The 12,526-nt window shown below is 37.9% G+C and overlaps 2 protein-coding genes across 3 annotated transcripts; both read right to left on the bottom strand.

Moving 5' to 3' along the window:
* Nucleotides 1-169: 169 nt before the first annotated feature.
* On the bottom strand, nt 170-2,900 carry LOC106387968 (transmembrane 9 superfamily member 12). Its single transcript, XM_013827914.3, has 2 exons — nt 2,689-2,900; nt 170-2,346 (listed from the first exon to the last, which is right to left on the bottom strand). Exon 2 carries the CDS (start codon nt 2,337-2,339, stop codon nt 390-392), a length of 1,950 nt encoding a protein of 649 aa, XP_013683368.1. The 5' UTR covers nt 2,340-2,346; nt 2,689-2,900; the 3' UTR covers nt 170-389.
* A 4,174-nt stretch (nt 2,901-7,074) lies between these two features.
* LOC106385365 (adenine DNA glycosylase-like) lies at nt 7,075-9,342 on the bottom strand. 2 transcript variants are annotated; one of them, XM_013825297.3, is made up of 7 exons: nt 8,839-9,342; nt 8,641-8,700; nt 8,448-8,567; nt 8,283-8,380; nt 7,663-8,192; nt 7,463-7,569; nt 7,075-7,362 (listed from the first exon to the last, which is right to left on the bottom strand). In XM_013825297.3, exons 1-7 carry the CDS (start codon nt 9,295-9,297, stop codon nt 7,276-7,278), a joined length of 1,461 nt encoding a protein of 486 aa, XP_013680751.2. In that variant the 5' UTR covers nt 9,298-9,342; the 3' UTR covers nt 7,075-7,275. The 2 variants fall into 2 exon arrangements, with proteins under 2 accessions (XP_013680751.2, XP_013680750.2); XM_013825296.3 differs by having other exon boundaries at nt 7,463-7,572; nt 8,839-9,339.
* Nucleotides 9,343-12,526: the final 3,184 nt, after the last annotated feature.

Below are 12,526 nucleotides of genomic sequence, written 5' to 3'. Positions count from 1 at the left end.
AACTCTCTTTTCTCACAAATTTCTTGTTGTTGTTTTTAGCAAGCCACACATTGATTGTCCAACTCATTCCCAGAAGCTCGACAAATCACTGAATTACAAGGTAAATAAAAAAAAACACACAAAAGTTGAAATTGAAAACAAGTGAGATTAAAAAATATAAGAGCAAAAATGCAGAAATACGACATCATTTATTTCTACTCAAAAGTTCAGAAAAAACGAAAATAACATATAACGGTAATATAAGTCCGAAAATTCAGAAAGGAAAAAAATAACAACACCTGAAAAACACTGGACTCTACAAGTCTATTACTGACAGAAAAAATAACAACACCTGAAAAATTGCTTCAGCAAAAGCAAAAATTCAACGGGTGAGATTTTCTCGTCAAGTTTCAATCGATTTTGACAGAGGAAAACAGATAGTGGACGAAGTAAAAGGAAGTAAGGAAGCCAATGGTTCCCGTCGAGAGCATTATTGCAATGGCCATAAGCAGAGAGTAGCCGATGTAAAGCATAGCCGAGACCGGTCCGCTCAGACTTTGGAGATCGAACACCAAATAGTTGATGGAGTAAGCAAAGACATACAAGGCGACTGAACCAGATGCGAAGAAGGCTTTCCACCACCATCTCCAATCTTCCACGCAGAGGTGCATATAGGTCAACACCACTGATACCTCTGCACACACAACTACTAAAAGAAGCAGCACTATGAGTAAGAACCCGAATACGTAGTAGAATCTGCCTAACCATATGCTAGAGAAGATGAAGAAGAGTTCTATGAATAGAGTTCCGAAAGGAAGTGTTCCTGCTCCAAGGACGAGAAGCCATGACGGGTATTTACGTTCTGGGATCTCCCTTGGAATCTGGTTGGTTCTCACTGGAAACTGAATTGCTTCTGCTCGCGTGCCTAAGAATCCTCCAAACAAGGTGAGGGGAACCGAGATGCAGAACCAGAGAGCCAAGAGCTCAAAGTAGAGTGATATTGGGATGGCGCCAGTGCTGTTGCTACTCCAGAGAAGGAAGTTCAAGACTGTTAGTATAACAAAAGCAATACCCGGGAAGAAGCATGCGATGGACCAGGATAGTGATCTCCATCCTTCTGAAGTTCCTTTGACGGTTCTCCAGAGCCGGACACCAGCGTAACCAGCAGCAATACCCAAGAAAAGATAGAGAATAATCATCCCGGTTAGTAACATTCCTCTTGATGCAGGCGACATGAATCCTAGTGCTGCGAAAACAATAGTGACAACAGCCATTCCTGTAATCCGAACACCGTCTCCCACCATAATGCATAGAAGCTTTGAAAGTTGTGGTTCTCTGAACACATCTCCGACAACAAGTTTCCATCCTGAGAGCTCTTCGTTCATCTGTGCCTGCGCTTCCTTGTCCAGCTCCTCGTACTTGGTCAGATCCCTTCTAACCGTCCTCAGGAATATGACAAAGACTATACCGGCGAGAAAGACGATCACCATAAGCGAGTTCAGTATAGAGAACCAATGGACACGAGCACCTTCCATTTTCAAATAGGCATCCCATCTCGAGGGCCATCTTGTCTCGCTTCTAACAAATTCGACTTCATAAGTGAAGGTTATCCTTTCATGTTCTTTTATGATCTGGGCTTTGTCAAGCTCCAACGGACAGTTAACTGAAGGAACGGGGTCATACATGTGAAGTTTGGTCATTTTCTCAGGATCGTACTTCACACTGCATGGAACAACCTCAAATCCAACTATCTCATAGCCCAGGGCCTTCTTTTTATCAGCTTCAGAGATGACACCCATACCTTCTTCACCCGTGCCAATGACCTCCATGACATTCCCTTCGTACTGATGTACCAAGACCTTAAACTTGAGGTGATTGATGATGTAATCATCATTGCTGTTGGGTGGTGAATATCCAACAGGGTACCCAGTCCACTGGATGGTAACCCCATTTTGCTTGGCGAATCTCAAAGCAGGCAAGTTATCGAGAATCATATTCACTTGGTACAACTCGCGTGTTCTCTGCTTCAGGAGCTTGACCTCATGCTCGTTCAGAGGACTGGTGGTGCAGAGATAGAGAGACTCGTTCGTGTTCATCCGGAACCTGTAGGCAGAGTTATCAATCTGATCCCCCATGAGAAGCTCCCCAAGATTCTCAGCACTTTTCTTGATGCCCTCGAGTGGTTTGCAGTACGGAAGGCTATAGAAACTGAAAGGAAGCTCAGTTTCTATAGACGTCAAGGAATTGACTTTCGCCAAGATTGAGTCTCCGTTTGAATATGTGTGCATATAACTCCCTGGCAAGTAGAACCCATCGCAAACCTGTGCAACAAACACTAGCAAAACGAAAACCCCGTACATTTTCCTCCTGTGAAGAAAAAAAAAAGCAATCAGTTTCATGAAATACACATTCAACAAACCGATCCAAAAGTTGATGCATACAGAGAGAAAGCCTCTCTCTCACTTTACATTCTGATTAATTTATAACACGAAATGCACATTCAATAGATCGATCCAAATGTCGATGCGTAATAACGAGATTCGGACTTAATAGATCCAAGCAGTTCTTCGAGTTTGGATTTGGAATATCAGATCCAAACGGATCATAAACGCAAACTAACAATCCAAAAGCTAAACGAGAATATCAAATCAAACGGCGAGAAAGAAAGACGATGCAACGACAGATCTCGGTGAAATAGAAAGAGCAAACCTGAGGCAGATCGAGATCTTCGACGAAGTCAGATCCAGGGGCAAGAGAGGGACTTCTCTCTCTCTCTCTATCTCTACCTAGCCTTGCTTTGTATGTTCGCAAAGGGCGAGTAACAAAGATCAAGAAAATCGTGTGTGTCTGCGTGGGTACTTATCCTCTGCAGCGCATACACATGTGTCGGTGCTACCATCACCGTTCCTCAAATGTCTATAATTAATTATTATTAACTGTTAATGTTTCCCGTTTATTTTAAAATATCTATTAATTATTATTTTAATATTAAATAAAATGAATCTTTGCACTCTTACCAGATTTTCAGAATATATTAAAAAAAATTATTATTTTACGCAAAAAAAAAAAAATTATTAGTCGAGAACACTATTTTATATGTGTAAAATTAAATATTATCAATATTTGTTTTATAATATCTTATTTAAGAAGGAGACTTAGGGTTCCTATGACCATACGACGGTGGGATCGTAAAACCAACAGTGGATTCAAAAGTCTATTCGGTAATATTTACTTGGCCTTTTGATTGCTTATCAGAAGTCGATATAATCAAATTTTGGAAATATGGCATTAATGGTAATGAAGTTTTGTGTAGGATGTTAGTTTCTTAGATGTACTATAAAGAGTTTCAAGCATTGTCGTTATTATCATCACACTTACATCTCTTAACTCACTCAAGTTCATCAAATCTCTTAGGTTTTCTTTATTGCAGCTCTCAATGTCGCAGAGCCAGTTGATTGGAAAGAATGGAGATGGGAAGAATGAAGAAGGGAATCGGAAAAGATTGACGATATCAGTTCCTCACTTCGACAACTCATACCTTATCGAAAGTAACTCCAAAACCTTGATTGGAAGATGTATGAATCCGAAGGAGCAAGATATAAAGGCGCTGATCATGATGCTTCCAAAGATATGGAAGATGGAAGACCGGTTTGGTAAGTTTCAATTTAATTCCGATCAAGAGGAAGACACCCTTCCACTTTGACTATTGGATGCTTTCTCTGGTACGGTGGCAACCAAGGATGTCGCACAACTATCCTTCGGAAATCACCTTCTGGATACGAGTGTTGGGAGTGCCTTTGGAGTTTTGGGTTGCTTCCACATTCGAGAATATAGGTGATGCTATCAGGAGGACAGTGGAGGTTGATCTCGATTATGGTCAGGTGCAAGTAGTTATTGATGTCTTCAAGGAGCTCTGTTTTGAAACCACTGTGGACTTCAAAGGAGGCGAGTTCTATGATGTGAAGAGTCTCCGGTGTCTTTAAAGTATGAGAAGCTCTTCGGTTTGCTAAAAAAATCTCAGTTTGTATCATGATCCCGATAATTGTCCCATGAGTAAGAAGAGCCCCGGAAAATGAGGGAAGTCTGAGATGAAACAGTGAAAAGCATGAGGATCGAGCTCGAAGCTACACAGGAGTGGTAATTAATAGAAATGTGGGCCAACAAGTCAGGGATAATGGGAAACACGACTACTATGGGAAGGGTAAGGGCAAGATGTTTGAGGAGCCTGAGTTCAAGTGGGTAAAGGTGGGAGAGAGAGAGAGAATAAAAGATCCTACATAAACCGTGGCAGTATCCGTGATGATGAAGACGGTTCTCGTCAGAGGAACACATGTTGGGTTCAAGATAATCGTGATAGGTACAACCAGGGGACAAGAAGGGAAAGAAGTCCACAAAACGATGTAAGAGAGGCAGCACCTGAGGATGTAGAGATAATGAAACAGGAAGCACAGAATGCTCAGGAAGAGAGAGAGCTGGCTCAGGCTTCAGCAGAGTTTCAATCTAAATTGATCAAAACTCAGACCGCACCAACAAAGGTATTACCTGATACTATAGGAGAGAAAGATGAATTTTATTTGATCAAAGAGACCATAGAGGGCCAGAACAAGTTGCTATATGATGAAGTGATGGAAATGGATGAGATTCATATTATTATTTGAACAGAAGGGATTACTGAGAACATGGAAGATGACGTCAGAGTCTCTCTAAGGAGGATATTGGTGATGAGGCACAGATGGAGGACGATGTTCAGGTCCATGAAGACGATGGTATCAATGCGGAGAAGGAAAAACACCATAGCATTTAGACCACATCTTATTTCCCCCAAACAAGAATCCATGTGTTGGTAAACAGAGGTACTCAAGAAGAAATCTTGAAGGGACATATGGTCTAATAAAGCCCAAACCTAGACTGTTGGGGGCATTCAAAAAGAAGATGTGTTTTGGTTTCCTTAGAGTCACCGCATCTAGGACAGCTCCTGCTGATGCCCAAATGTCTAAAGCAAGTAATTATGTCCATGCAATTAAGGGTGGGCATTTTAAATACATGTTCAGTTTGAGTTCTGTTCGGTTTGGTTTATTTGGATCTAAGAAAACTTTAACCCAAGTCAAACCAAATTAGTTTGGTTTGTATTTAATTTGGTTTGGGGTTTGGTTTGTGTTTGATTCAGTTTTAGTTCGGTTTGATTTGTGTTTATTTCTGTTTAATTTGGTCTTTTTTTGTGCTTGTTCAGTTCAATCAAGTTGATTTTTTTTTAATTTTGTTCTAGTTCAGTTACAAAAATATAATTTATAAGAACATAAAATTTCATTATTTGATACTAATTTTTTTTTATATTTAAACGTGAAGCCAAACATCACAATAATAACGTAGTCCAATAATTTTATATTATTCTCTTTAAACCTAAGATAAATATCATAAGTTTGTTTTTTTGTCTTGATGTTAATATATGAGATTCATATTCATATTTTTTAGTTGTATTTATTTTATTCATTTAGAAGTAAAATGTAAGAAAATTATGTTTAGTTATTTAGGTTAACTGATTAAATGTATTAAATTTTATTATTATTATTATTATTATTATATTTAATTAATCTAATAAAAAAACGTTTCGATTTTTTGGTTTGGTTCGGTTTCAAACCAAACCAATCCAAACCATTTGGGTTGATAAAATTTTGAACCAAATGGTTTGGACATATACTTTGGTTTGGTTTGGATCGGTTTGGATTTGGTTGGGTCGGTTAGTTTGGTTGGGTTTTTTTTTTTTTTTCTCACCCCTAGTCAGCAATACATCCTGTGAGCGGTTAACACATAAAGTGTTTCATCTTTCTGGAGCCTTCAAGCTCCACACAAGGCTATGTGAACCAGTATTATTTAGTTGGACAACCTGAGTGTGGACACTTCGTAGGTTATGCTTTCGTAGGGAGTGGTATCCAGATTTAACGAAATAAAATTCTGATTTCTTATGGTTCCATGCATAGCCATCTATGGACCATATATTACTATGTCTCAACCAGAGGATAAGAGGTCGTCATAATGGAAATAATCTTGTAAGAGGTTAGTATCCCAATCCCTATCAAGTGTTGGAGAGAGTGGGACCTGCAGCCTATATAGACAGAGTTTACTAGAAGAGTTTCGCATCCACCCTGTCTTTCATGTTTCTCAACTCAAGCGTGCTTTGGGCCAGCATGAACGGGTGGTGGAGCTACTAGTGGTGTGTGAAGGCAATGTACAATCGTTGTTGGAACTCGATTAGGTGGTGGATAAGCGCTATGATCAATTTGGAGTATTGGAGCTTCTAGTTAATTAGTTGGATTGAAAATCAGATTTTAAAGAACTCATGGGTTTGATATAAAAAAAAGAGAATTCATGGTTTCTTATCGAGATTATATCATTTAGTTTCCACATTAAAAGCTTGAGGGCAAGCTTGATTTTGTTGGAGGAAGTATTGATAAATATTAAAATGTGTGTGAGTTGATCAAAAAAAATTAAAATGTGTGTGTTACAAAAAAAAAATTAAAATGTGTATTAGCCCCAAAGGAAAAATGAACTGCTTCAGAAGAAAAACAGAGGCTGATGTGGCTGGAGACATTGGAGATTTTAATATTAATGAGGAAATGAAAGATATGGATTGACTCGGAGGGCTGCGGCTAGATCAAGTGGAAGATGTGAAGAGTGTTTGTTTACTTAAGTGTGAGAGAATGTACGAGTATCTTTTATGCTTGTTGTTAAGCTTAGAGACGTGATGACTCTTTGCTTACAATCGCTAAAAGATCGTTGATAAGTTAAATAATCGATATGAGATTCTAAAACGAATCTTACAAACAAGCTTGAATCAATAAATCTAGTCTTTCTTTTCATTCCCGAGTTACAGATAGCTATAATCTATCAGGTTTGTTAAATGAGAAGTGGAACTCGAGCTTGGACATGACTTGTTTAAACGTAGCTAATGTTTTATTTTTAAGAAAATTCAGACTGATTCAACTTGGTAGACCTTAAATCGAATGAAGCAAAAGCATAATGAATTTAACAGAAACTAAAGTAAAGATTAAAAAATTCCTACTTAGAAGATAATCAAAACCTTAGTAAGAAACAACCTGAGGCTTATAAATATTGCTTATATAATCAAGAACTAACACAAATATATTATGAGAGTACCAACGCTAACAAGAAAACAAGATCACAAGTGTTTCTGGGCTTTTTTTTTTTTTTTGAAAAAAAATCGAAAGTGTTTCCCGTCTTTGATGCCTTTGATATCCAAATGCTACACAATACATACAGACAATTGTGAGAAGAAGATCATGTGATTCTTCGTTTCCTGGAAATGGCTGTTCTATTTGATGAGACAGATAAATCTTGCTTGTGTGCTTCAACCATTGAATACACCTACACTCCATCAACATTTACTTACTTTTAACCATAGAGTTCTCCAATTCAACGAGCATGACAAAAACTGACTGTTTCTATAATGAGGATAAGGAGATACCTTTCTTACAGCCGATGTCAGTCCCATGGTAGAAAGAACATCACTGTCCACACACTTCCATGTCATAGTGTCCTTTGCCTCATCTTTGAACATATCAATTGTTCCCCCTTCTATGACATAAAAGAAAGTAACATATTGTCTAAAAATACGTACAGGAAAACCCGAAAAAAAAGAAAGGGATATACATATGCTGGACAAACCTGCAAGTTGTACGACTAATAGCTCCACATAAATTTTTCGACGTATGTGTGTGAAGATGTGGACAAACTCTCCAAGTTCTTTCCTTGAGACTACAGTGCATGTTTCCTTGGGTTCTAGATGAAATGCTTCTTTAAGGTAGAGATTGATCGCCTTCCTCCTTGCTGCCACACTAGCTTCCTTATCCAATATAACAGATGGGAACTCCCAAAGACCAGCAAGCAGACCCTCTTCGGGTCTCTTTACAAGAACAAATCTACCTCCTGAGCGGTTGTTCTCCTGTATCAGTATTTCCAAAACACATACGCAACAGAAGTCGAGCTTTGGCTTGGCCTTGACCACTTTTGTAGGATACTCTGTCACGGGAATGCTTCCGTTTTCCAGGAAAAGAGAATATGCACGGCACTGGCTGGAAATAGGACAAGAAGAGCAACTTGGCTTTGATACGGAGCATAGAGTCGCACCAAGCTCCATCAGAGATTGGTTGAAATCTCCAGGACGTGAGGGATCCACAAGTTGTGCAGCTAGTTTCCTGACCAAAAAAGTGTATATATATATATAAAAATTTATCCACTCTCTTGTTATTGTCTCAACATCGGAGGAAATGCAAAAGTTGGTTCACCAGAAATTCTTGACAGTAAGCCGGTCTTTCGGATTAGCTGAGATAGTCTTTAGCCTGGCAAGCACTCTAATCACGTTACCATCAACAACAGGTACCACCTGGAACATGATAAGTAGCAAAAGTTCACTTAAGTTTATTATGACTGAGAAATAAAACTGACCTCACCTCATTAAAAGCAATGGAGGCAATTGCTCCGGCCGTGTATTCTCCTATTCCTTTAACTTTCATAAGGCTAGACGCTTTATTAGGAAAGCCCTCCTTCTCTGCAACAACCATCTTTGCTCCCTACCAGAAATAAAACATTACTTAGGATGTTTAGTGAAAGTGTATTCACCTCCAAAAGAAAACGTTTATTCACCTCTAAAAGAAAACGTGCCCGTCGATAGTACCCCAAACCTGCCCACATTTCGTTTACCTCCTGCAGCGCCAATAACTCAATTTTCTTAGCAACATAAATGGGACATTTCACATTTGCAGGGTGTGTTCCTAATGTCTGCACTAGTACAAAAAAAAAAAAAAGGAAAAGCTGAATTGATTCGAAATTAGAAAGAATAACCTCAAGGGAAGCATGAGCAAGGTCGTAGATGGTGGGCCATTTATGCATCCATCGTTTGTAATACTCCATTACAGTCTGAACCCTAGTTTGCTGCAGCATAATCTCCGATACCCAAACCTCATAAGCCCTTCTCTCCTTTTCAGTCTCGCTCCTTGTCTTCCTCCATGGAAGATCTCGCTGATTCTCATCGTACCAACCAAGCAGAGACAATCTGATGTTCTCGGTCTCCTTTTCGCTGAAGAGATCCTCCATATCTCCTCCAAGGGGTTCTTCTTCTTCTTTTTTTGTCTGCCGACATTTTCTCATCCGAGGCGCAGAAGAATGGGACATCGTTTTGCTCTCGAAGCTCGAAGCTTTGCAGTGGAAACTCGGAGTCGTCTTTGGGTTTTGTCTTTTTGTAGCGACCGTTGATCTTTCAAATGTAGGGTTTATTAGCCGCACGCGAAAAAGAAGTATCATTCAATTCGCACCGTGAGAAAGATGATGGAGTGTTGATCAAAAAAATAAAAAGAGATAAATGGAGTTGTAGTTCCTATTTCACCCTTAATATAAGTTATTTTTATTTTTCTGCAAAACTATCCGTTATATATTAATAGAGAAACATTTAAAAGTGGTAATCTTAAGTTTGTATTAGTATAAAAAAATTTTAACTTAAATATCACTTAATTATGATGTCAATTTAGCTTACATAGCAGCATAAAAATTAACTAAAAAAATAGTAAGAGTCTGACTGGTGACCATTCGGGAAACAAGAGGAACAGATTAAAAAAGAATATTCGGGAATAAAATAGCAGAAATGAAAATAAATTGTCGTTCCTTATCACTTTTAACAAGGAATACTTTTGTTCTTTAATTCTCTACAAAATAAAGGAATGAAAGGGAATGAGAGAGAATTATTATTCCTTGTGAATGGTGATTTTTTTCAGGAACGTTAGGGAATGCATTATTCCTCGCCGTTCCCTGGTCATCATTCATACCCTAAGTCTAAAATATATTTGGGGCCTGTTTGTTTCTCCATCTGGATAAGTCATTTGGATGAAAATGAGAGATTTGTTTGTTTAGACACTAAAAGTGCAACTCATTCAGACGGATCATTCGGATGACTTTTGAAAATTTAGGCTTAATTTTAAAGTCCATTCAGCTGAACCAATTTGGATCATTTGAATGGAGATGGTTCATTCAAAATGGTATAATGTCTATTATGCCCCTAATGTAATTCACAAATTACAAACCTAAAAATAATATCATTTTTGTCACATACGAAAACTGACAAAACTACAAAAACACGTTTTCCCGTGAAAACCTAAAAACTATTTTTTCACGCCAAAACCCCAAAAACGATTTTTCCGCCAAAATTGTAAAAATGTGTTTTCCCGTCAAAATTGCAAAAACGTATTTTCCCGCAAAAACCGAAAAACATGTTTTCATGCCAAAATCACAAAAAATATGTTTTCACGCTAACACCCCAAAACACATTTTTCCGCCAAAACACAAAAACACATTTTCCCGCCAAAATTGCAAAAAACATATTTTTCCGTCAAAAAAAACAAAAAAAAACGTGTTTTCCTGCTAAAACCGAAAATCTCGTTTTCCCGCCAAAACCGAAAAATCTCGTTTTTCCGCTAAAACCGAAATATCTCATTTTCTCGCCAAAACCGAAAAATCTCGTTTTCCCGCCAAAACCGCAAAAATGCGGTTTCCCGCAAAAAATGTGTTTCCCCACCAAAACCGCAAAAACGCGTTTTCCCGCCAAAACCGCAAAAACGTGTTTTCCCGCCAACACCGCAAAAACGCGTTTTCGCGCCAAAACAGCAAAAATGCATTTTCCCGCCAAAAACCGAATTTTTTTGTTTAAGTGTGTTTCTTTCCAAAACCGCAAAAAACGCGTTTTCCCGCCAAAAACGTCTTTTTCTACCAAAACTGCAAAAACGTGTTTTCTCGCCAAAACCGAAAATTTGTATTTTCCCGCCAAAACCAAAAAATCTTGTTTTCCCACCAGAACCGAAAAATCTTGTTTTTCCGCTGAAACCGAAAAATGTGTGTTTCTCGCTAAAACCGAAAAATCTTTTTTTCCCACAAAAACCGCAAAAAAAATTGTTAATTTTGAAATAATTCTAATGTAAATATATTAAACTAAATAATTAAATGTAATATAGTTAAAATTAATATCAAACATATGATTAAACCAACACAAGGGTATTTTGGTAATTTGTTTAATAAACTCATTTGAATGGAAATGAAAATAAAGAAACAAACATAAGATCCATTTGGATGATTCATCTAGATGAGCCATGTGGATGGACAAACAAACAATCACAAAAGTGTGAATGGATCATCTGAATAGATCATACAAATGAATCATTTGGATGGAGATGACAAATGGTGAAACAAACAGCCCCTTGCTAAAAAAAATTATATTAATACAAACATAAATGTATATGATAAACTTAATAGTCGGCGATCTTATTAAATGAAATTTTCTTTAAATTGCTCAAGGTTGATTTATATTGCGATCCAACATAATACATTTATTTAAAAAAGTGTAAGATATAATTTTAATCTGTATTACTTAGACATCAATTTAAATCAAAGTCTTCTATATATTATAACTTAAGTATTGCATGTTTTGGATATAAATCGGAAAGTAATGATTTTTCTAAATGTTGTTTTTTTTTATTAATAGCAAAGAGAAGCTTTGATAATAAAATGGGAAATTAGGACGTGTACCAACGTATTATACCATATTTAACACCATACCAAAAGACACTTTTTTGACCACTATTCATAATTTTTCTAGACACCGCTACCCCTATATGTATCAATTCGGCGTGAGATTACAAAATCTAAGATAAAAGATATGAAGTACGCAGTTTGGGATTTTCTCAGTCCTTAATACTAAAGCGATCTTAATAGATTTAGTGAATCTTCCTCTTCTCACATATATTCATATACTTACTCTCTGAAATCTCATTCTCCTTTCCCCGATACAATCTTCCATCTCTCTCATCGTTATCTTCGAGGTTCATTACCAAACCCCAAATTCTACAAAATCAGTAACAAAATGGAAGAAGAAGATCACTCATCTCCACCTCTACGCATTCTAGACAGGATTTTCGCAGTGGGCCATGAACCAGTCGGCGTTAGAGTAACGCCATACCACAAACCCTATGCCATTAGGCAAATACTCAACGATCTCGATCCTGAAGAAGTAGACACCATCAGGGGCTTATCGTTCGGGAAGCTTCTTGAGATTGGGGAGAAGCCCTCTTTCTCCGGACGTTTTGGCCATTTTCATAATCTCCAGGCAGCTAAAAGTCTCAAGCAAACACGAAGCTTGGTTCATCTTCGCAGGAAAACCTGTACGTTTTTCTCTTCGAGAGTTCGCCTATGTAACTGGCTAAACTGTCGTAAGCTTCCAAAACACACAAAAAAAAAGAGCCAAGAAAATTATCTCGGAAAAACCATACTGGGGGGAGCTTTTTGGGACACTGAAGGAGGTCCCCGTCACTTCTGTTGTAAGAATGCTCAAGAAAAGAACCGTCAAAGATAGCTGCATTCGTGTGAAATACGCTCTATTAGCTTTACTAGCTGCTGTTATTCTACCAACCACGCACACACCGCGTATCTCACAAGATCACGCAGAGCTTATTAAAGACATAGATGATTTCTTTGCATACCCTGGGGGCAG

This window comes from Brassica napus, chromosome A4 (genome assembly GCF_020379485.1).
Source record: "Brassica napus cultivar Da-Ae chromosome A4, Da-Ae, whole genome shotgun sequence".
Lineage (NCBI taxonomy): Eukaryota > Viridiplantae > Streptophyta > Magnoliopsida > Brassicales > Brassicaceae > Brassica > Brassica napus.
Note: the sequence above shows the minus strand (reverse complement) of the source record. Positions and strands in the feature narration are given on the sequence as shown.

What these genes read in the sequence shown, in the direction of transcription:
- LOC106387968 (XM_013827914.3), bottom strand. Translation starts at nt 2,339, where the DNA reads ATGTACGGGGTTTTCGTTTTGCTAGTGTTTGTTGCACAGGTTTGCGAT.
- LOC106385365 (XM_013825296.3), bottom strand. Translation starts at nt 9,297, where the DNA reads ATGATACTTCTTTTTCGCGTGCGGCTAATAAACCCTACATTTGAAAGA. An exon ending in GGGCACGTTTTCTTTTAGAG is followed by an intron (nt 8,568 to 8,640) that starts GTGAATAAACGT and finishes TATTTCTGGTAG; the next exon opens with GGAGCAAAGATGGTTGTTGC. An exon ending in CTTACTGTCAAGAATTTCTG is followed by an intron (nt 8,193 to 8,282) that starts GTGAACCAACTT and finishes TTTTTTGGTCAG; the next exon opens with GAAACTAGCTGCACAACTTG.